The sequence below is a fragment of the Eublepharis macularius genome, chromosome 9 (genome assembly GCF_028583425.1).
Source record: "Eublepharis macularius isolate TG4126 chromosome 9, MPM_Emac_v1.0, whole genome shotgun sequence".
Lineage (NCBI taxonomy): Eukaryota > Metazoa > Chordata > Lepidosauria > Squamata > Eublepharidae > Eublepharis > Eublepharis macularius.
In genome coordinates, this window is record NC_072798.1 from 6459020 (window position 1) to 6483102 (window position 24083).

Consider the following 24083-nt stretch of genomic DNA (forward strand, 5'->3'; position numbering starts at 1 on the left):
ATACCTCTGTGATGTCATCTCTCCGCCTTGTAATCCCTGCTCAGTCCTCTTTTTCTGTGATGCCCGTCTGAAGCCTCCTCTTCCAAGCCTAAGTAATTGATCCTCAATAAGGAACCCACTGTTGTGTTTTCTGGCTCTTTTCTTCCTTCTTAGGAAGAACATACACTGAACATCAGTCAGCGGTGTGATGTGGTAGCTAAAAAGACAAATGCAATTTTGGGCTGTGTCAACAGAAGCATAGTGTCCAGATCGCTCTGCTCTGCTCTGCTCTGGTTAGACCTCACCTAGAGTATTGCAGCCGTTTCTCTTGCATCTCCAAAGTGAGCGGATAATACATCCCCTGAGATGTACATTGTAATAGCTATTGCCCATACAAAACAGTTTGGGTCTCTTTATGCCATCAGTAGAGTTGCCAGGCTGGGAAATTCCTGGAGATTTGGGAGGTAGAACCTGGGGAGGCTGGAGTTTGGGAGAGAAGGGAGCTCAGAAAGGGTATAGTGCCATCAAGGTCAACCTTTTAAGGCAGCCATTTACTCCAGCAGAACTGAACTCTGTAATCTGGAGATCAATTGTAATTTCAGGAGATCTGCAGGCTCCAACTGGAGGCTGGCAACCCTGGTCCTTGGAGACACTTGAATGTTCTTCCAGATGTTGCAAGGTTGAGCCACCGTTGGTTCACACTTAGTGCTATACTGGGCTGAATCCACACACCCTCGAAGCGTCCCGGTGTTGCGCTAAATGTTCACTAAACACCCGGAAGTATAGCGTCTTTCTAGCGCGATTTCTGAATCGCACTAGAAAGACGCTACACTTCCGGGTGTTTAGTGAACATTTAGCAGAATGCCGGGACTCTCCGAGGGTGTGTGGATTCAGCCCTGGTTAAGAATGGAATGTGCCGGTATGCCTGAATGATACAAATGGATATAGTCTGTGATTCTTTGAAAAAGGTATTTTGAAACGGGAGTATTTGGATCTAGACAACCCGTTAGAACAAGAAATTAACCACAGCCTTTTCCTAACTGAATAAGTGACCAGCTGAAACTTGGTGGAACTGTTGATGGACGTATCAACTCAACAAAGATAGACTGTCCATGGATCTTAGAGGTTTATTGCTTTGTATCAACCAGCACTTTAATCATGTTTGTGCAATATGAATGGTTTTGAATTTATTTATGGATCTGTGCAATATGTTTTATGATTAAGAAAATTGAAACATTTGCACTTTAATAATTGCATACCATACCTCAAAGATTTGGATAGTACTGGTTTTATAAGTACATGCCGCTTTAAGAAAGTATTTCCTTGTCATTACAGAATTTGTGTAATCTGCTTGTTCATTCAGAAAATTGTATGACTACATATGAATTATTGATTTATGATTTCTGAGTAAATGATCATGTAGCCTAGCCTTGACTAGAGCCAGGGCCTTTTTGGTCCTGGCTCCCACCTGGCGGAATGCTCTGTTTGCTGAAATCAGGGCCTGGCAGGACTAAGGCTGCCAGCCTCCAGGTAATAATGTCAAAAAGAGAGATACACTCACAGGGGCATACAAATTATAAATTTATAGTCATTAAAGCTCCAGGTGCTCACGCTACACAATATTTATAATGGATGACCCGTTTCGTCTAAATCCATTCCAATTTCACAAAGCAAACATTCAAAAATCCATGTTCCTCTTTAGTCTCTTCAATTCCGCAAATTAAAGTAACAGTGTCCCAAATGGTATTTCTCTTCCTCCTCTTCTCCAGGGGGAATCCTCAACATAATGTTTATACGCGGTAGTATTCAAGCAATTGTTAACGCCCAATCTGGCTGCCGGCTGTACAAGCTCAGATTTCGTTCACTTGCTTCATCGGGGGCATTACATACCGCTGTAATACATACATATATATACACATATCACCTATATTATCAATTAAACAGAATTAATAAATTCCTTACACATTTATCCATACAGACCTGCTGCTCTCCAGTGTTTTCTAAATAAAGAGGAAGGACACCAGTGGCTGCGTGTATTCTCGTGCAGCCTCTCTAATTCCTATTGGTGCCTCTTATACAATTTCATTCTAAGATCAACCATTCCATTTAAAGGGACCGAAAAATTCTGATTCTCAAGTTAATTTACTCCATAAAAAGCATATTGTACCAACAATTCATATGGATTCATTTATAGAAAACAATTTAAAGAAAGTTCATTATTCAAACCTAATGGTTTAACAGTCTGTAACTCATGAATCCAGAATGCCTCCCTCCGCAGAAGAACCACCTCAAGGACTGCAACTTTAAAGGGCCTCTCGTCGTGAGTCCTTTCCACAAAATGTTGGACTAAAGGTGCCTCCAATATTTTGTTCCAAATCCGAGACATATGTTCCAGCATGCGGACTTTAAGGGGTCTAGTAGTACAACCAACATAAAATAATCTCCAGGTAATGGCTGGAGATCTCTCAGAATTACAATTTGTCTCCAGGCCACAGAGATCAGTTCACCTGGAGAAAATGGCTACTTTTGGGGGTGTACTCTATGGAATTTTGTCACGCCAAGTTCTTTTCCCTCCCCAAACTGTACTTTCTCCAGGTTTCTCCAGGTTTCACCTCCCAGATCTCCAGGAATTTCCCAACTTGGAGCTGGCAGCTCTAGGCAGGACCTACTATCCTTCCGCTGGGCCTGCAAGATAGAGTTGTTCTGCCAGGTATATGGCTGAGGCTGGGCCTCCGCCGGCCTGAAAAAAGGGGTGTATAAAATTTTTAACCCTCCCTGTGAAGGCTGTCCACCATCCTGTTTTAAAGGTGTATTAATACACTGTTTTAATTTAGATGAATTTTTAATTGTATTTTAATATGTTGTTATCTGCCCCGAGCCTGCTTGCGGGGAGGGCGGAATAGAAATTTGAAATAAATATTTTTTTAAAAAAATAGTATTTATTGTTGTTTCAGTAACTTTCTTAGTAAGATTTCGTGAATTCTTTTGTTCTGTGATACTCGGGCATGGCAAGCTTTTAGCTTTGTTGGGTTGAGTCTGTTTTATGCGAGGCTACGTCCCTCAACGGAGACACACTCCAAGTAACACAGCGGCTAAAGAGCAGCTTCCAGAATAGCCAAATTCCAGCCAAGGAAGAAAGAGAGTTACGGCTGACCAGCGACAGCACAGGTCTCCTAGGTAGAGTCTTCTCTTAAGAGAGGCTCAGTTAAATACAGCTTTGGCAGACAGGATAGAGTGAAAGCGAAGAAGAAAACAGGAGGGTGCTAATCCTTTAGCTAGGATTTCTCCCAAAATGTGGATTTGGCAGCAATCACAATTATCTGGTGAGATATATTTAAAGTCGATGTATAAAGAACAGTCAAGATTCAGGAAAGCCAGCTTTTCAGCAATGGCTCCTGTTTATCTGCATCCTGGAAGCTCGTGGTTTTCTCATGCTATTTCCTGGCAGGTGAAGAATCCGGACGTCACTGTTCTAATTCCTGCCTGGCATCGAATCCTAAGAGATTCCCGCGTGAGATCACAGGGCCGAGAAAAGGGCTGATTTACCGCAAAAGGCCTTGAGCTGGGGCACTTCAGGGAGCAGAGGTGGCATCTCATGATCTCACCGCATCTTCCTTGAAAATGGCGTCTCTCTTGGGCCCAAGCTAATTTACTATCCACTCCCGTGGGATTTTGTGGGCCTCCTGAAGCGGCCTGGTACAGAGGTAGACTTTTGGTTTATCAAGGCAGGGTTTTTTTTGCTCTGCCTTACCTGCTCTTTGATCCTTTTAACAAGACATGCTGGGGATTGAACCTGGGACCTTCCGTGTGAAAAGCAGATGCTCTACCCGCAGAGCACAACCCCTCCCATGAGCCTATTCAGTTCCTCAAGTGGAGTAAATGTATAGAATTGCACTGTCAATCTGCAACTTAAAGCTTACCTAGATGTCTAGGGCAAGAGACCAGTAGCACCTATGAGGCTTATATCTTGGAGAGCGGATGCCAAATTCAGCATCTGAAATCACTCCACTCTCCAAGATATAAGGACAGATGGACTCACATATTCTAGCTGTATCTGAAGAAGTTCAGCCTGTGACTCACAAAAGCTCATACCCTACAATAAATTTTGTTAGTTTTATAGGCTCTACTGGTCTGTTACTCTTTTCTACTGCTACAGACAGACGAACATCTAGATGTCCAGGGTATGAACGTTCAAGGGTCAGAGTGCCCTTTGTAAGATACAAAGAGTGGAAAAAAGCAGTCCTTATAAACCATGGAGAGGGCAGGAGGGTATTGTAGAAGCTAGCCATAATAATACATGTTGTAATTAGCTTGATACCTGTGCAACTTTTTTTTGTAAGGATAATGGATTTCCGTTCCACGAGGCTAAATGTGGTGCCTTCCATGAAGATAGTTTCAGGTGAGAAGCCATGTTGGTCTGTAGTAGAAGAGCAAGATTCGAGTCCAGTAGCACCTTAAAGACCAACTAGATCATATCTGAAGAACAGCGCTCTGACTCTCCAAAGCTCATACCCTGGAAATCTAGTTGGTCTTTAGGATGCTACGGGACCTGAATCTTGCTCTTCTGCTACAGACCAACGTGGCTTCCCACCTGACACTGATCGTTTTCTTGCTTCTGATTAGCCCTTCCTTGCTCCTGCTTATACTTCCTTTATCTGCAAGATGATTTTGTGTAATGAATGTGTCGCAGCTTTGTGTAGACTTCCCTGTATTCCCTTCTTTGGCTGTCAGTTCTAGGAACGGCATTCCATGGCAGATAGACCCCCAAACCCCTCATAGCAAGCACTCCAGGGCATTGGATGGAAAGGTTTTATTATAGAGATCCAGTAAGTTCATGGGTACATCCATAGATGGATAAGTTGGCAGGAATGAGGATACAAGCAGATGCACTTTGATATAAGGATCATGATTCCCCACTCCCCTTGGGCAGTTAGCAACTAGGCGCAAAAATCCCAAAGTCTCATAAGAACACACTAGTTTTGTCTTGGCAGAGAAAGGTAAAGATTACAAGGAATCCAACTCCCTCTGTCTCTTGTGAAGAGTTACAGTACAGCTGCAAGGTCAACAAGCAGATTCCCGCGATAACAGGCTCAGACCACGGATGGCATGATTATAATGGTTACAGTATATGAGCATGGCATGAAAGCACAAAGGGTATCACTACATTGATCAGATCAATACAGAGAGCAGCAAATATATGAATGGCATGGATGAATGGTGTGCAGACATGACATTGGCTTTGTGAAGCTACATTACCTTCCTTCCTTCCTTCTCTAATCTGCTTGCTTGGGCGTCTTTTCTGGAATTGACATTGGCTTGGCTTCTTGAGCATGCACCTGCTTTCTTCAGATGCCTTGGCTTGACTCTCTCGCTTGGAAAAAGCCACACAGGCTGTGTTACTGGCCCAGCTGGGCTTTGCAAAGGAACACAGGCTTTCTCCAAGACGCAGGAGTCTGTGATATAGCAGGTTTCTGTCTTAAGGTGCTTGCTTGAATTTGGTAATGACCAGGAAGAAAAAAGGGGGTCTGGGGGAAAAGTCCCCACAAACTCAACCTAAACAAGCAGAGGAACAAAATAGAGGGGTTGAGTAACAACCTAAAAATATATATTAGAAAGCAGGGCTTTTTTTCATCTGGAATACGGTGGAATGGAGTTCCGGAACCTCTTGAAAATGGTCACATGGCTGGTGGTCGCTGGAGTGGTGTGGAGGGCAATCTAAACTCCCCTCTGTCTGGCAATCAGGGGGTGGGGCCACCAGCCATATGACCATTTTTGCTGAGGGCAATTTAAACTTTAAAAAACTCCCCCCTTGTTACAGCTGACCCAAAGTGACATCATTGGCCCTGGGAGCATGCATGCACTTTGTGCACGCACATGTGGTATCAGGGGCACCACCTTCCACCAAGAGTTACCCCCTGTGCTGGCAACCCACCGAGTTCCACCACCTCTTTTCCCAGAAAAAAAGCCCTGCTGGAAAGTATTTATTATAATTGTGCACAAATGTAGATTAAAAACAAGTTTAAAACATAAGGTCTGAATGGCAGGCTACATGTATACGCTAAAACCTGCTAAAACATCTCAAGGTACAGATGATGGTACAGTGCAATGACCAACACAAATAGACCAAGGTACAGTGAAAAAAACCAACCAGATGCATTTCGGCCCTAAGGCCTTCCTCAGTGGTCAATTGTAAACAGTTTATGATCAAACACACCCACACATGTAGAAACTGATCATGCACTGCTTCCCTCAGCCTCTGAGATCTATTTTAAGGTGTGGTAGATGCCCCTGTGTCTTGTCTCCTGGCTCTTGTTCCAGCCAATCATGTGGATTTGTTTCTGTTTTCAGAAATTGGCCTTTGGCCTGCCTCCCTGCCTTGTAACACATAATGGCGGCCCTTCAACCATCCTTCTTGCATTGGGATTTAATGACACTGTGTAATTCACCTCGAGTCTCAGTGAGAAAGGCGGACTATGAATAACATAAATAAATAGAAATTAAAAATAAACAATGGACTGCAAGTTGAACCTAATTTGCACAAGTTCTTCCAGCAGCTGTGCCCAAAGTTCCTGTGAATAGTGTCTTTAGGGTTGTCAGGTTACTTGAGTCCCCTGGCAGGAGCCTGGGAGCCTGGTACTTACCCTGCGGAGGCTTCAGCACGTGCGTGCGCTCCTGGTGCATGTGATGACATCACTTCTGGGAAGTGATGTCATCATGCAGGTCAAAAGGTGGCCCAGGAGCATTCCCGTGCTCGCCAAAGGGCTGAATCGCCCCCCCCCAGTCCCGATTCAGCCTGAAATGGGGCTGTTGTGGGGTGCAGGAGCACATTGTGGCGGGGTGTGTGTGTCACACTGCCTGAGTGTGCTCTACGCCATGGGGGGGCACCAAGGGGATGCATCCCCTGTTGGCCAGGTAAGTGGGGGTAGGGGGAGGAGGTGGGAGCAGGGGATCCCGCGCCCCAGACGGGGGAATGGCAAGCCTAAGTGTCTTGTATGGCAAAATGTTACCCTCCTACATACACCACGTCTGACAATGGGAGAGCCTGTACTCCTAGGAGCAGATCCCAAAGGTTGTGCGATGAACTGACTTTCCAACAAAGTTGCAACCTGTGTGCTTTTACTTCGGAATAAGCCCCACTGAGCACAGTGAGTCTTCTTACTAGGTAACCAGAGACAGGGCTGGGTTGTAAGATTTCCTCTGTTCAAAGGGAAAGGTGCTAATCCATGGCCCGGTTTCCCTGAATTATTGTTCAAAACTTACTTTTAAAATAGCTCCCCATGTTTGTTCCTCAGTTATGAGGGTTTCAGCTTTGGGGGAATTATAAAGAATCTGCTGGCTGCAGTTCTTAAGCTGGTAACAAATCACAAAGCTTCCTGCCCCCCTACCTTGAAGATTATGGATTGTTCTGTTTTTCAAAAGCAGAAACAAAACAGTTCCAGAAGTGCTTGGTACACTGTGTACCAGGATGATTGCTTGTGCACATGCTTTTGGAATGAATGGCAGCTGTGAGCCGCATTGTAACCTCACGGCCTCAGTGGCTATGCAGATAATTCAGTTGGAATAACGCAGAAATAGCTCTGGGATGAAGGTTAGATAACTAAGTACAAGAAGTGCAAGTGAGCTTCCCTGTGGCTCCTGCCGACAATGTTCAAGATGACATGAATGTGTTTTGCGTGCTGCCATGTGTGAGAATGAATGAACGTGAGCCACAGAGCACGAGATCCCCTCTGCCTCTCCTTGTCTCCTCTGGGTCCCAGCAAGGATCTGGTTTTTATTTTATTTATTTTAATTTGTGTTTTTGCATCAAAAGAAGCACTGAAGGGTGATTAATAACGTTAGAAATATGTAAAATAATACAACAGATTCGGAAGCTGGAGAAAGGGCTCTAGTGGCCTTTTATTACATGCTAAGGGTCATGCCAATTGCCACTTTGGGGTCAGGAAGTAATTTTCCTCCTGACCAAATTGGCTGGGAATCCTGGAAGAGTTTTGCCTTTCTCTGGGCATAAAGCAGGGGTCACTGGGAGAGGTGAGGGAGGAGAGAACTATGAATTTCCTGCATTGTGCAGGGGGTTGGACTAGATGACCCTTGGGTTCCCTTCCAAATCTATGTTTCTATCATAAGAATCAAGAACATTAACATGAAAGCTCCAGGCAAACAACACCTTTATTCAAGGCCTGCCAGAAACAAGAACTTCTTCAATTTATATCAGAAGGCTTCTAAAGATTGCTATTCTTGAGGAAGGGAGTTCCACAGGATGGGAGAGGCAGCTGTATCCAACCTTCTCCCTTTCAGCTTATATTTTCTTCCTCAGCTGCCTGGATGGTAGGTGTGGTCAGGTGGACACAGTAGCTTGCAGTCTGGTTTTCCTGAGAATGCCTCACAAGTAACACTTGGTCATTCAAGTGATGTCAAATAGTGATCCTAAATCAGTGTCCGTGTACCTCAGTGGCCTCTTTGCAATCTGTTAGATGAATTTTTCGAGCCCAGCTCCAAAAATTCAAACTTGTCTTCTTCATGCCCAGATTCACAAAGCTCAGACTGTTCCTTTGAGCCCTTACCTGGCTTCTGGTCTACACTCCATATTTCATTTATTAAATAACAACAACAACATTTGATTTATACACCGCCCTTCTGGACAACTTAATGCCATACTCAGAGCAGTTTACAAGTATGTTATTGTTATCTCAGCAACAATCACTCTGTGAGGTGGGTGGGGCTGAGAGAGCCCTGAGAGAGCTGTGACTGACCCAAGGTCACCCAGCTGGCTTCAAGTGGAGGAGCAGGGAATCAAACCTGGCTCTCCACATTAGAGTCCTGCTGCTCTTAACCACTACACCAAACTGGTGTCGTATATACTCAGATAGAGCCCCCAAAGTGGCAGACATGAAAACATTTCAACATTAACATTTACAATAAAGTATATATACAATAATTCAATAAAAACGTATAACCCACATAACACCAAAACCAGCAAGGAAGGCCAGTAACAGTTACTGGGGGTAATGACTCGGTGCTTGGACATTTACCTTTGCCTACCAAGCAAAACAAAAAAGTCTTCACTTGCCAGCGGGAAACTATGATAGAAGGAGATAGACAAATCTCCCTGGAGAGGGAGTTCCAAAGTTTTGGGGCTGCAACCAAGAAGACCCTTTCTTGAGTTGCCCACCCTTCTGGCCTCAGATGGGGGCAGGCATCTGGAGCAGGGCCTTTGAAGATGACCAGAGTGGATGAGCAGGTTCATACGAGAGAAGGCTTTTAGTTTTTAATTGTTTATTGGATAAAAGTCTAGTTCAGTGGACCATTAAAGAAATGTCACTTCTGTTAGCACACCATTCAAGAATCTAAAAAGGGGGCTTTTTCTTTGTTTGGTGGTACAAGAATGGGGGCCATAGCTCAGTGGGAAAGTATGTCTTTCCCACTGAAGACCTCCAGTTAAATCCATGGCATCTCCAGTGATAAGTGTTGGAAATGGCCTTTCTCTGCCTGAAACCCTGCAGACCCTCTGCCAGTTAGAGTAGTCAATACTGTGAAAAATGAACCAGTGGTATGATTCTCTAGAAAGCAGTTAAATGTGTTCAATAGCTTGGCATGGCCTTTAATACCATTTCCCTCTTACCTTTTGTTCCCAGCTCTTGACCATTGATGATAATTTCTGTGGCCTGGATATGAACGCCCCTCTGGGAGTGTCTGAGATGGTGCGAGGGCTCCCCATCTTCACCGAAGACCGGGACAGAATGACGTCTGTCATTGCTTACGTCTACAAGAACCACTCTCTGGCTTTTGTGGGCACCAAGAGCGGCAAGCTGAAAAAGGTAGGATGCGCTGTTCCTGATCTGGTGCGGTTTATAATGAAGGAGATGCCTCAAATGGGATGGTTGTAGGTCCATGTCATTTCTGTTTTCTAAAGATGTATCCTGCTGAGCTTTAGTGAATGGAAATGGAATCTAACTGGGACTCAGCTTGAGCCAAATCTTGTCCTCTCCGTGGCAGTCTGCAGTCTGTTGGGTGGTATATGTCTAGATGGACACATGGAATGGATGCTTGCATTTGGAAATAGCTTAAAGAGGCCTTCCAAAACACAACTCATGCGCTGCTTGTTATCGTGGCAGCCTCACATGGAACGTCAGAGCTTAATCATGCATGGATGTTAGCGTTGGCTCTCTGAAGAATAAATGTTATTCCCAGTAATGCCAGTTTATGAAAAACAACTTGGTTTTTGATGAGTATTATGTGTAAAAGCAACAGGGCCAGCCGTATTATTCTGTTACAGCAAAAATAACAGCGAGTCTTGGGGCACCTTAAAGATGTGTGGCCAATCCTTTATGAACCTTAACCTTGTTTCATAAAATGCATGCCTGTCCTTGCCTACAAAAGCGTACGTTGTAATGAAAGTGTTACTTTAAGGACTTAACTGCTAATGCTGATTGGATTGCCACCACGGATTCTATATCAAGAGATGTCCTTCCCTTGGCGTCCGAACTGATCTCCCTTGGGCACCGTCCAAGAGAATGGGACATTCACCCTTGGCTTCGTAGTGGCTTTCCACTGTTACAGCAATTTCAGTTTATCGTTTGTGGCCATCTGCATTTGTATTCTGGAGCCAACGCTGAGGCTGAAAGAGGCATTTAACTCTGGTTTTGGCAGGTGCTTTGATTGTCTCTCAAGATCCATCGGAGGTGACCTTCGAATGGAGAGAGATTGGCTCAGTATATTGCAGGCAATGGTCTAACGAATGACTCATGTATATTCTGCTCTTGTAAGAGGAAACGTCATTCTGGTGGAATGCTGTGCGCTTCCTGACTTTGATCTAGTGAAAATATTCTGGCGGTGAGTGAAGAAAGGACTACAGAAGGGCAGGGCTTTTTTTCTGGGAAAATAGGTGGTGGAACTCAAGGCCGCACAATGACATCACTTTGGGTTAGCTGGAACAAGGGGGGGGGGTTAAAGTTTATATCACCCTTGGCGAAAATGGTCACATGGCCAGTGGCCCTGCCCCCTGATCTCCAGACAGAGGGGAGTTTAGATCGCCCTCTGCACCACTCAGCGGCACGGAGGGCAACCTAAACTCCCCTCTGTCTGGAGATCAGGGGGCAGGGCTACCGACCATGTGACCATTTTTAAGAGGTGCCAGAACTCCATTCCACCATGTTCCCGCTGAAAAAAAGCCCTGAAGAAGGGTGCAATTTTGCTCAGACTTGTGTTGTAAATGGTGGTGAATGAGAACGTGAATAGGAGTCCTTGGGGATCTCTGTTTTTAAATGAAGGAGAAGGCTAACATAAGCCTTCTCTCTGGGTGGAGAATGATTGGGCTTTGGACTGGATGCTTGGGACGAATTCTGACATAAGGTTGAAAGTGTTTAATGGGACCATTGCTTCCCTGATTCCCCCCAAATTCTGATCCGTGGGACATAATTATCTACAGGGGTGCTATTTAGGGTAGGTGTTGAAGGAACAATTGTCTTCTCTCATGTTTCAAAGTTACATATTGCTAGGCATCAGGAGCATCGCTCTCTTTAGCCAACTTGCTGTGACTGCTGTTATTAAACTGTTAAATGGGTCAGTGTGCCAGGTGTGCATGGCAAAGGCACAAATCCTTTGCTCAGAAAACGAGTGCCCTGTGCTGCTATTGCTGCAGTAGGTGTCCGTAAAACAGGTAGTTTTCTAGAGGACCAGGCCGATGATGCTGTGTTCAGGCAAACGTCCTTCCAAGCTATTCTGCTTGCAAATACTATTGCCTCAGATGCTTTCCCCTACAAGCTTGTTTCACCTCCGAGTGTAGAAACTAGTGAGGAGGGACTGAACAGGTAATCTTTGGGATGGGATATTGCCAGTTGCTTACCCCTACTGTTGCTATTGTGATGCATACACATAGCTGCCAAAATGCATAGCCCTCTCCCCCTTTTTATGTTTGCAGTTTTTCTTTGAGCGAATCTAATAGCTGGACCTTTTACTGAATGCCGGACCCCCCTCCGTTGAAATCAGTAGACTTCAGAAACCTTGATTCCCCGTAACCCTTTATTACTGAGATCATAAATGCTTTCATTAGACTGAATCCGTTGCGTGTGTCTTAGAGAATTAGTTTCACTTGTAAATAAATATGTAGTGTCGAGTGTATGACACACAACACAACTAATTAGAAAGAAGCAGTGGGTCTGCAGTCCTTAGAAAAACGTTCCTGGGAGTAAGCCCTGTTTAATACAATGGGGCTAAGTTCTGAATGGATCTTCTTAGGATAACTTCCTGACTATCAAAGCGTTTACAGAAAATGTAAATGTTTCAGAGTTCTACTGTGGCTTATCTCGGATTTCCTCAACCTGGTTGAATCTGTAGGCACTTTGGAAATTGACAGCTTCCCGCAGGTAGCGGGAGATTTCCTACCCCGCTCTAACCCCTCCACTCTGTTTCCCAAGCACCAGAAGAAGGAAATCGATCAAAAATATGGGTGGTGTGTTAATGTCACTTCCACCAAAAACCGGACTATGTCTGGATCCAAGTTACTAAGCCAAATTACGGATGCTTCCAACTGAACTGGAAATTTGGGCACCCATGTTTGTCTGCTCTCCACCATATAAATATTTGGAGGATATTTATATGATGAAGGATATTTATAAGATGAAGGATTCTTTCCATTTTTTAAGTTCTTTTCTTTTCTTTTTTTTTGATCCTTTCAAGTTGGAGCCCTTTCACTGTTAGAAGGTTTAAAGAATGCTTCTGCTCTGCTCATTGAATGCTCTGCTCATTGATATTCCAGACCGAAGAACATCAAAATGGCAACAGCATTTGATGTACAGAGAGCGAAAAATGGCTTCCGGTGGGGTAAATCGGTTGTTCTGTGGAAGTGCCTGAGGCAGAATGCATTAAAAAAAAAACAAGACTTTGATGGAGTGTGTTCAGGGGCAGAAAAGAAGGGAGGGGCTCTGTAGGTGGCACAACTTGGTTCAATCGGACCATGAGGATTCTGGTATGTTGCTCATAGGCAGAACAGTCCATTGGTTTGTGCCTGCTTTGGTCACTGCAGTGCCATGTGCATGAGGTTCACATGTATCAAGATGGCAGCCGAGGGATGGGTGGAAGTTTGCAGGAGCTTGACTGAATCTAGATCTTCTCCTCGATGGATCGGGTCTCTTCTGCCTTGTTCAGCTGTCACTGTGGAATGCAATGGGGCCAATTCCGAGTAAATCCTGGCAATATTACTCTTTCTTCTTCTCCTTGACTTTCCTCTTCTTGGCTGTGCAGAGCCCCCAGGCTCTTGTCAATAAAATCCTCCCCTTCCTTGATTTCCTAAAGGGTGGTGATCCTCTCCTCCAGGCTCTGAACCTTTTCTTCCAAAAGCCTGACCAGCTTACGCTTCTGGCAAGTGAACTCCATCTTCTCTTCTGGGAGGAAAACAAACATGGCACACTCCATGCAGGTGACTGCGAAAGGGGTCAGTAGACATGATTGCCTTCCAAATATATACCCAGAGTACTCTCAGCAGAGTTTCGGGTCCCTCGGGTCCCCCAGGTTAAGAGCCACAGGCCAAGAGCCCTTTAGCTCTCGCCCTCTGGCGAGGCGGAGCCTTTTGTTTCAAAAGGTCACTTCCTGCCTAGCCCAGCAGGGCCCCAGGACAGTAGGGGGCGGGGCTTGTAACCAAGAGCCACACCAACCAGCAGCAAACAACAGCAATTCACTCAGCCCCCAACAGCCCCACACAGAACTTAACCAGGACCACTCTCTAGCAAGCTACACAGAACCCACTCCCCCTCAGCTTCTCACACAGTAGCTAGGAAAGGCAAAAGGTAGAAAGACAACAAACCCTTACCTTCTAGCTTCAGCTCTCCACCATGTGCTCTTGCCCAGCCCAGGTTACTTTTTGTTAACTCTTAAGGTGCCACGCTCATACCCTTGAGCGTGTCCTACATTGCAGCGAAGTTCAGCGGAACCGCCTTCATGGAATGCTAAAGTCTCCCAGGGTTTTTAAATTTTTTTTAAAATTAATTAAATTAATTAATTAATCTGAATTAATAAAATTTAATTTAATTAATTTTAAATTTTATTTTAAATTTTATTTTAAATTTTAAATTTTAATTTTAAATTAAAATTTAATTTTAATTAATTTTAAAAAATTATAACAATAAACTATTAAACTATATACAATCATGAATTTGCAGCCATACAAGAAGTTAATACTAAAATCCGTTAATAAATACATACATCAAAATTAATCAACACATAACATGTCATAATAAGTAACAATTGGATGCATATTAAAGCAGTTTAGAGGGTTATATCTGAGCATATATCTGAACAAATACAAGGAGAAAGTACTTGTAAATTCTAACATATTAAATTGACAGATTATGTATATATTTGTATATGTATGAAAGAGTTTAAGACCAGGTAAGGAACTATTATTTTTGAGGTATTCAAAGAAAGGAAACCATTTCTCAATAAAGTTGGTGGTTCTTGGAAAATTTTCTACATGGTAAATTTTATTGTATAGCTTTTCTGATATATAATGGTCCCAGATTTTTGTGTGCCAGTTATCAATTGAGGGTGTAGACTTGGATTTCCAAAAGGTAGCCGTTGCGCTCTTCGTGGCTACTAGTAGGGTGGCTATTAGGTCTCTTCTTATGGTTGAAATTTGGTCTGGGTATTTGTCCCATTGGTCCAATAGAATAATTTCTGGCATCGGGGGGATTTCGTATCCTGTTATTTTCCAAAATGATTCAATATGTTTACACCTCCACCAACAATGGGCAAAGTTCCCTTCCTCCCCACAATTTTTCCAGCAGTCTCCAGGGGTTCAACAAGACCATCAGTCCTAGTACATTTTTATCCCACCCTTCCTCCAGTGTGAATGGGTCTCCTTCATTTTATCTTCCCAACAACAACCCTGTCTGGAAAGTGAAGCTGAGAGTGAGTGATTGGTGATTAACTGAGCATGCTCTCTAGGGTTGCCAGGTCCCTTGACTCCTCCGGCAGGAGATTGGGAGCCTGGTACTTACCCTGACCTGTCCTAGGTCTTTTTCTTTGCACGCGTGCTCCTGGCTTGCGTGATGATGTCACTTCCGTGAAGTGACGTCATCATGCTGGTCAAAGGTGGCTGTGCGGGGCAAAGGGCACTCCTCCACGCTCCCCGAGTGGCACAGTTCAGCCCAAAACAGGCCTTTTGTGGGGTGCTGTGTGGGGTGCAATTTGGCTGCTGTGGCCGTGGGAGCGTGCTGCACCGCCCAGGGGTGCACTGCATCCCTGGGGAGTGCCCTGGGGAGCAAGCCCCCTGCTGGCCAAGTAAGTGAGCACAGGGGAGGGAAGGGTAGGAGCAGGGGATCCCCCGCCCCGGGGGGGTGGGTGGGAATGGCAGGCCTAGTGCTCTTCTTAGCCTTCCATGAGATGCTCTAGATAAGCCTAGTGTGCTTCGGTAGGGGAGTATAATCTGTTCTGCATGTGTCCAGCTGTATCCAAAACAGTTGCTACAGCAGGGCAGAAAAGCACCACCCTCTTGTTATGCGTTCTGTGTACATGCGCAGCATTGTTCACTGTGGTTGCAGCTGTGATGCTTTGTCTTAGACAAAGACATAGAATAAAAGACATAGAAATAGCACAAAAGACATAGAAATAGAACAAAAGATCCAGTCAATGTAAAAGGAGGTTGTATTGGTTAATTCCGTTGGATGGTTTTGGCCCCTCATGGTTTGGATTATAATGAGAGCTGCTGTCACATAATGTCTGTAAGAGACTGAACTGCAGAGTAGGAAGGTATTTTCAGTTCAGATCTCATCTCTGCTGTGGACTCACTAAGGTGGCCTTAAGCAGGGTACTTTTTCTCACCCCCATAATGCCAAAATACTTGCCTACATTACAAGTTTGTTGTAAGGATTAAAGCAAAATAATAGGTGTGGAGCACTTTGAACTCTCTCTAAAGTGCTTTAGAATGACATTTTATTTAAAATATTTATAACCCCTCTTTTCTTCAAACAACTAGGACTTGAGGTGAGTAACAAAGCAAAAATGCACACAGTAAATTATAAATAAAGAAAACCCATATACATTTAATGAAATAAACAGCTAACATTAAAAGGTCCCTATGATGATTTCTGTGTTTTCATTCCCACCAGGGTGGGGGCCTTCCTCAGCTTTTCTTGGAAGTCATTTCAGGAAAGAGGGGCCACCACTGAAAAAGCCCTTTACTGTTTGGTTTGATGGCCACAGCTTAGTTGGTGGGGTGGGGGGGATATACATCCAAAAGTTGCCACATATGTTGGGAGAGACAAGAGATGATCCTTCAGATATATGGGCCGCACGTAGAGATGTCAAATGGGCTGGCGTCCCTGGGAGCTTTGGGAGTACAGCAAGGGGTGAAAATAATGTTGGGCTACATGCCAACATCATGTCTGGGCAGAAACTCTATGGTATTACCTGGGTTTTGCCCAGACATCAGTACGTAGTCTATGTAATTTTCACCCCCCTTATTTCTCCTTCAGGCCGAAGAGGGAGGGCCCTTCCTCAGCAGATTGTCTGACCAAAGTTGGCACATGGCACGCCTAGCCCCAGGCCATGCAAGGCTTTAAAGACCCATAAGACATTTTGGAAGTCTTTCATTCATAGGGTCATAGGGTTGCCAGGCCCCCTCAATGTACCAGCTGGGGATTGGGCCCTGGCTCTTACCATTGAGGGGGGGAGCACGCACGCGAAGTGCGCGCATGCTCCCTCAAGTGTGATGACATCACTTTCCGGAAGTGATGTCATCACGCAGCCCTAGGAGCACACCCACACTCCACAGGGGCTTGGGTTGGGGGCTGCTGCGGCATGCAAGAACTCTCCTGCCCTCCACAGCAGCCCAAAATGTGCCCCGCAGCACCTGAAACGGGCCTGTTTTGGTGCAGATTGGGCCTGTTTTGAGCCACTGTGGAGTGCAGGAGTGCTCCTGCTCTCTGCAGCGGCCCCAAATGGGCCAGATCAGCACCAAAACAGGCCCGAAACGCCCCCATTTTGGCATGGATCAGGCCCGTTTTGGGCTACTGCAGAGCACAGGAGCATTCCCGAGCTCCGCAGTGGCCCCAATTTGGGCCAAAACAGGTCTGATCCTGGTGGCTGCTGTGCGTGGGAGCGCACAGCTCCGCAGGGGAGCGTGCATGGAAGGTGCACGCCCCTCCCGCTTGTCAGGTAAGTGGGGGCGGGGGCGGGAGATCCTCCACCCCTGCTGGGGGTCTGGCATCCCTACAGGGTCACCATAAATCAAAGGCAACTTGACGGCACATAACACACACACCAGTACCTTAAACTGTACCTGGAAAACGGATGAGTAGCCAATGAAGAGATTGCAAAATGTGAATTGTAAGATCCCAGCAGTTAGCCCCTGATTACAAACGGTCTGCTGTTGTCTGTGGTGGGTACAGTTTCCAAATAGTCTTCAAGGGCAGCCCCGCGTTGAGCATGTTGCAGTAATCCAGTCTTGAGTCAAGTTATTATTACTAGTAATATGTTCCTGTGATGTATATTCTCTCTGGTTTTAAGTCCTTATATTGTCAACTTTTCCTCAAGAATTAAGATGACAGTTTGGAAAACTTTGCTTGTCTTCTTTTCTCCCCCTGTGCAGTTTTAGAATTGATTGATGTTTGTTGTTTATATGTTTATATAAAAGATGATACAGATCGTATTTCACGCTCCCGAGACGTCCAATTCGTGCGAGTCTTGCAAAGTACCCGGAATCATAAAGCAGCATCAGTTTGGTTGATATACAAATGTCAACCACGTCAAAGGAATTTTTCCAGTGACACTTGCAATTGAAGTAAAATATTGTGCTTTACAGGAGCGTATTATTAAAATGAAAACGAGTAACGTATCGGGAGACTGGCCACGTAACCAAGACAACAAAGGGAAAGGAACAAGACAGCTTGAGTGGTAGAGAAGGAGGAGGAATGTGGAACGGAGAGGTTAAACACACACATACACACCACCATGAAGATCTCAAGGCAAATTACCGTGTATAGCACAACTCTCTATGGTGCAGGACTTGCTAGGTTGCAAACTGCTGATTTAAAAGTTTGGAGCGCACATCTGTCATCTGTGAATTTGCCTTCCTCTGAGATGCTAAGCCAAAGTCCGGGGCACCTGTGGCTGTTAAAAAGCTTGTGGCATCTTGCCCAAGATATATGGACTTGCGGCGTCTTGGGCCGATCCCATTCCCACTAATTGCTTCCCTGCTGCTCCGGTTGGGTTTGGTATATTTGTCTCAAAGTGGATTTTTTTCCCCTGTCTTGAGCTGTCATGAAATATTGATATATGGGGCTGTGCGGCTGTCTGGTTGCGTTGGGGAAGATACTTCCCTTCCATGATGAGTGAGGTGACATCTTGCAAGACGGGATGATAATAAATAATCCTGCCTGGCCATTTGATGGCAATCTAGCGAGTTGCACTCCAGTGGTGAGACTTCTTGACATGACGAGAGCAAAGCTTCATCTAGGCAATGCAGACCTGTGCAGAACTACATCTGCAGAAAACTCATATTAAGCGATGAGCAGCATCTCTTAGGCGCTGCTAGGGATTGCTGAAAGGTGTTAGAATTATGATTTTGGATTTGAATGGCCAAGGAATGGGGGAGCTCTAGATGAACTGTCCCTGGGTGAGGAAGTGTGTGGTAGAGCACAACTGTTACACCTGTGCAGTTTTGGGTGTTGTGCTGCTCTTGCTGAATCGGGATGCTTTAGCAAGACTGGAGAATGAGTCATTGCCGTGTGGCAACAAGCATGAAATTCCTAATACTATTTAAGGTGTCCATATAGTTTGTGGTGGTGGAAGGAATTTGCAAGACAGAATCAGGAGACTGGAGTGGGGCTTAACTTTTCGCCTGTCCTCTGCAACTCTCCTCCTCAGCTTGCTCTATTGCTGTGTATTGTGTCAGTTTCATTTGAGAGCCAGTTTGGTGTAGTGGTTAAGAGCACGGGACTCTAATCTGGAGAGCTGGGTTTGATTCCCCACTCCTCTACTTGAAGCCAGCATGGTGACCTTGGGTCAGTCACAGCTCTCTTGGAGCTCTCTCAGCCCCACCCACCTCACAGGGTGTTTGTTGTGGGGATAATAATGGCATACTTTGTAAACCACTCTGAGTGGGCATTAAGTTGTCCTGAATGGCGGCATATAAATCAAATGTTGTTATTATTTCAGTGCACATGCCTTATACTGTATCAGACCATTGGTCTGTCAAGATTGGCATTGCCTATCTGACTGGCCAAATCTCTCGAGGGTCTCAAGGGGAAGTCGTTCACATCACCTACTGCCAGAGGAGTTAACCGTTTTAGTTTTAGATCCAGGAGTTAGCCGAGTTAGTCTGTAGTAGCAAAACAGAAAAGAGTCCAGTAGCACCTTTAAGACTAACCAATGCATGCATCTGACGAAGAGAACTATGATTCTCGAAAGCTTATGCTACAGTAAAGTTGGTTAGTCTTAAAGGTGCTACTGGACTCTTTCCCGTTTTAGTCTGTAGTTGTAAAATAGTAAAGAGTCCAGTAGCACCTTTAAGACTAGCCAACTTTTTAAAACATAAGCTTTTGAGAACCACAGCTCTCTTCGTCAGATGCCTGGTCCTTTTAACTGGAGACGTTGAAGATTGAACCTGGGACCTTCTGCATGCCAAGGAGATTCTCTACTACAGAACCACGCCTCCTCCTTGGAGACTAGTCTCCACTGAGCCTCTTATTGCAGTTCTTCAAATGCTAAAGAATAAAAGGAAAGACTTCAGGTTGGACCCTGAGGCTTATCTTCACTGTTGAGACTGGTGTTGCCTCTGACAAAACAATGAAGTTGCCAGCTCCAGGTTGGGAAATCCCTGGAGATTGTGAGGGTGGAGCATCAAGAAGGGAGTATTTGGGGAGGGGAGGGACCTCAGCCTGGTAAAGTGCCATAGATTCCTCCCTCCAAAGCAATCATTTTCTCCGAGTCCGAGAGGATAATTTTTGGTCGGTAGCTGTGTTGGTCTGCAGTAGAACATCAGTATTGGAGTCCAGTGGCACCTTAGAGACCAACAAAATTTTCAGGGTGCAAGCTTTCGAGAAGGGAGTTCTGATTCTCGAAATCTTATGCTCTGAAAATCTTGTTGGTTTCTAAAGTGCTACTGGACTCCAATCCTGCATTTTCTCCTGGAGATCAGTTGTACTGCTGGGAGATCTCCAGCTATTGCCTGGAGTTTGGCAGCCCTAGGGACGTGCAGCACTCATCCTTTGATTGTCATGTTGTTTTCCAACGTTTGCACCCCAAGATATCCTCGAACTGTTCCCACCCACCCTGTGATTCCGGCGACTTTGCTTTCAGGCAATGTGGGTGGAAGAGGTGATTCTTGCGGCAATTTAGTCTTGTTTTGGTTGTTTGGATCTTACAGGTGTGTGTTGCCGTGGGGTCGAGAAGGGAGGTGGCCTTGTTTACTTCCGAACACATTCCTGGGATAAAGAGATAGCAGAGAGAAATGCAGCCAAGCAATGATCATCACATGTGGGCTTGGATAATTGGGTAGAACACTGGCGGAATATGAAAACTTCTTCGATGCATGGGGCGCGGAGTGGTGTTTTTTGTGTGCGCAAATTATTCATTTTCTGACAAGGTGGAGAACGGCCCCTTCCATCAAAATGTTAAATTGAGGCTTGTTCGTCAGGACGAGAGGCCCCAATGGATCTCGGACCTGCAGCCTGAGAGAAGGGAGGCAGGGAATTCAGCTTTTGGGCCACCATTCACAACTAGCAAAGGAAGATAACTGACACCGAACAGAGCAGACGGCAGGCTTGCTGGTCGGCCTGACCAGCTAGGAAATTTGCTGCAGCTGATTAATAATAATAATAATAACATTCGATTTATATACCGCCCTTCAGGACAACTTAATGCCCACTCAGAGCGGTTTACAAAGTGTTATTATTACCCCACAACAATCACCCTGTGAGGTGGGTGGGGCTGAGAGAGCTCAAGAGAACTGTGACTCGCCCAAGGTCACCCAGCTGGCTTTGTGGAGGAGTGGGGAATCAAACCCGGCTCTCCAGATTAGAGTCCCGTGCTCTTAACCACTACACCAAACTGGCTGTAGAGTTCCCTCCTGTATGGCCTTCCTTTGCCCCGTTCTTCTCAGCTGCCAGTGTCTCATGCCACAAGAAAGATTTGGACTAGATGATCTAAAGCTGGGTTTCTATTACTTGGGCTTTGGTTTGCCCTCTTAACAGAAACACTTGCCTTCCTAGAGTAGACCCAAAGCTCCCAAGCTCATCCTCTTCCAAAGTGCCTTGCCACATCTCCCGAGGAAACTCGTCAGTGCTTCAGTGTCAGGTGTGGGAGGAACGCAGTCTCTGAACGTGGACGTACCATTTAACTGTCCTTGATGAGCTGTCATTGTGCATTGTGGTGTCTTTTCTCTATCACTGTCAGATCAAAACTTCTGGGTCGTATGATTTTGTGGCAATTAAATCCTTGAGTATGATTATGCATTTTGTGTGAAAAAAGCACATTTATCTGGTTTGTGCAGAATCTCTCGCCCGTGAGATTGAATGAATGAGCCAGAAATCTATGGGGGTTTTGGAGAGAGAATAATTTCTCTCTCTGTGTGTTCATTATTTCTCACAACTTTCATTCCACCCCTGCTTTCTGACCTCCATCATTTCTCCTCCCGAAAGTCATTTCTTTCATTTGGCCTCACCTTCTCCCTTTTTTATGGGCTGGACACCGTTTTATCCGATGTTCTGATTTTAGAGGCGACACGGCATGTCATTGGAGATGTGGATCTTGTGACCATGGAATGAGATTTGCAAATGGAAGATCTAATCCCCTCTAGATCCAATCTCTACTTCAAAGCCTGGCAGCTCTCGGCTGCCGATTGTGTTTCGTCAGCAGTGCTGTGCTGTGCATTTTTATGTACCCAAAGAACAAGCTTTGGAATGGGGAAAAAAGTTCTTGTCACAGCTTTCCTGGGAATTGGGCCTAGGGCTGACTTGTTTCTCTTTTTGTCCATTTTGTATCCATAAGCAACCCAAGTTCCAATGAGAGTTGCTAAACTTCAAGAGGGCCCAGAAGATCTCTTGGAATTACAACTGAATTATAACTGATCTTCAACTGAGAGAAACCAGTTCCCTTGGAAAAAATGGCTGATTTGGACTCTATGGCATTATGCCAGGAGGAGGGCAAGGAGCTATTCCAGTTAGCAGCAGAGGGTAGGGCCCAAAGCAATGGGCTTAAATTACATGCAGAAAGGTACCGGCTGGATATTAGGAAAAACTTTTTCACGGTCAGAGTAGTTCAAAGGTGGAATCAGCTGCCTAGGGAGGTGGTGAGCTCCCCCTCACTGGCAGTTTTCAAGAAGAGGCTGGATGAATACTTGTCAGAGATGCTCTAGGCTGATCCTGCACTGGGCAGGGGGTTGCACTAGATGGTCTGTATGGCCCCTTCCAACTCTATGATTCTATGATTCTATGATACCCTACCAAGGTCCCTCCCCAGGCACCACCCCCAAATCTCCAGGAAATTTCCAACCCAGAGATGGCAACCAAAGTTCCAACCCACCCTTCTAAGTAGGGCTTCTGATATTCAAAGAAGAGCAGAAAGGACATTTGAACCAGATTTGTATGCACAGTTGTGGGGGGAAATGGCGGGACTTGCCCTAGACCCATAAGGTGGCTTGGCCTCCACTATCTGGGATTGAACTCCCTGTGTTTGTGCATCTGTGCAGGCCAAGTCTCTCAGCCTAATAAACTACCTCACAGGATTGTTGTGAACATGACATGAGAAAGGGAGAACTCTGTATGACACTTGGAGCTAGGGTTGCCAGGCACCCTCAATCTCCCAGCGGGGGACAGGGGCCTGGAACATACCTTTGGGGAGAAGGGGGTGCGCACGCGGAGCACGTGCACGTGCCCCCACAGGTGTGATGATGTCACTTCAGGGTGACATCATCGCACAGCCAGGCACTGCAGAACGTGCCTGAAAAGGGCCATTCTGCCACGGATCAGGCCCGGTTTTGAGGTGCTGCAGAGTGCAGGAGCGTTCTTGCGCTTTGCAGTGCCTCAAAATGAGCCTGGTCCATGGCAAACAGGCTTGTTTTGGGTGCTGCAGAGCACAGGAGTGTCCCTGCAAGGAAGGTGCGCCCCCCTGCTGTTCAGGTAAGTGGGGGCGGGGTGTGGGGAGCGGGGATGGGAGATCCCCTGCCCCCGCCCCGCACTTCTAGTGCGTCCGGAGATGCAGGGCTCAACCTGAGTTCCTCAACATCTCTGGTAAAATTGTAGCCATGAGCTATCAAGATTCAGACTATAGAGTTCAATTCAGGAATGCCCAGCTTCATAACAACAACAATAACAACATTCGATTTATATACCGCCCTTCAGGACAACTTAACACCCACTCAGAGAAGTTTACAAAGTGTGTTATCATTATTCTCATGACAATCACCCTGTGAAGTGGGTGAGGCTGAGAGAGCTCTGAGAAGCTGTGACTGACCCAAGGTCACCCGGCTGGCTTCAAGCGGAGGAGTGGGGAATCCAACCTGGCTCTCCAGATTAGAGTCCTGCTGCTCTTAATCACTACACCAAACTGGCTCTCTCATGCCTAAGATAGGAAGACATATAGAAATCTTTGACCAGCTGTGATGGTGGTCTCCATCTTGTACATGGCTCCTTAGAAGCCCTTCTTTCTTTTTTTTTTACTTCCCAAATTTCTTTAGCTGTTTTTAGCCTCTCTGCTTTTCCCTGCGACATCTCTGCCCTGCTGACCCCACTTAAAGGCAGCTAGCTTACGGGTGATTCTCCTAATTAGTTTTGCTTTCATTAAATCTTCAGAAAACAAATTTTGTCAAAATGGGGTTGGGGCGGGGACAGTCCCTCCCTTCCTCCCCCTCCCTGCCTGGCTTTGAATTATTTTTGAAGCTTGCCCTTCAACACCCCATCTCTAGGTTTATTCTCCATCTCCTCCTCCTCCAGATAGGGTCCCGTTTGCATATTTGATTAAGCCCTCTATGTTATCAGAGAGCCGCTTGGAATAGCAGCCAGTCCCTGATAAGGCCATGCAAAGCCCTCTCTTTCTTCTGCCAGGAGCGCCGCTCCTCACCCATCTGTCAGCAATCTTCGCTCCCCTGGTTGCCACCTCCGTCAGTCCTATTC

The 24083-nt window shown here is 45.6% G+C and overlaps 1 protein-coding gene across 1 annotated transcript in view; it reads left to right on the plus strand.

Moving 5' to 3' along the window:
* PLXNA4 (plexin A4) overlaps positions 1-24083 on the plus strand; it is a 749270-nt gene that overhangs the window by 57420 nt on the left and 667767 nt on the right. Inside the window, exon 3 of the mRNA XM_054988198.1 lies at positions 9612-9794. Within this exon, the coding sequence (XP_054844173.1) occupies positions 9612-9794 (183 nt within the window). The remainder of the gene's footprint in view (positions 1-9611; positions 9795-24083) is intronic.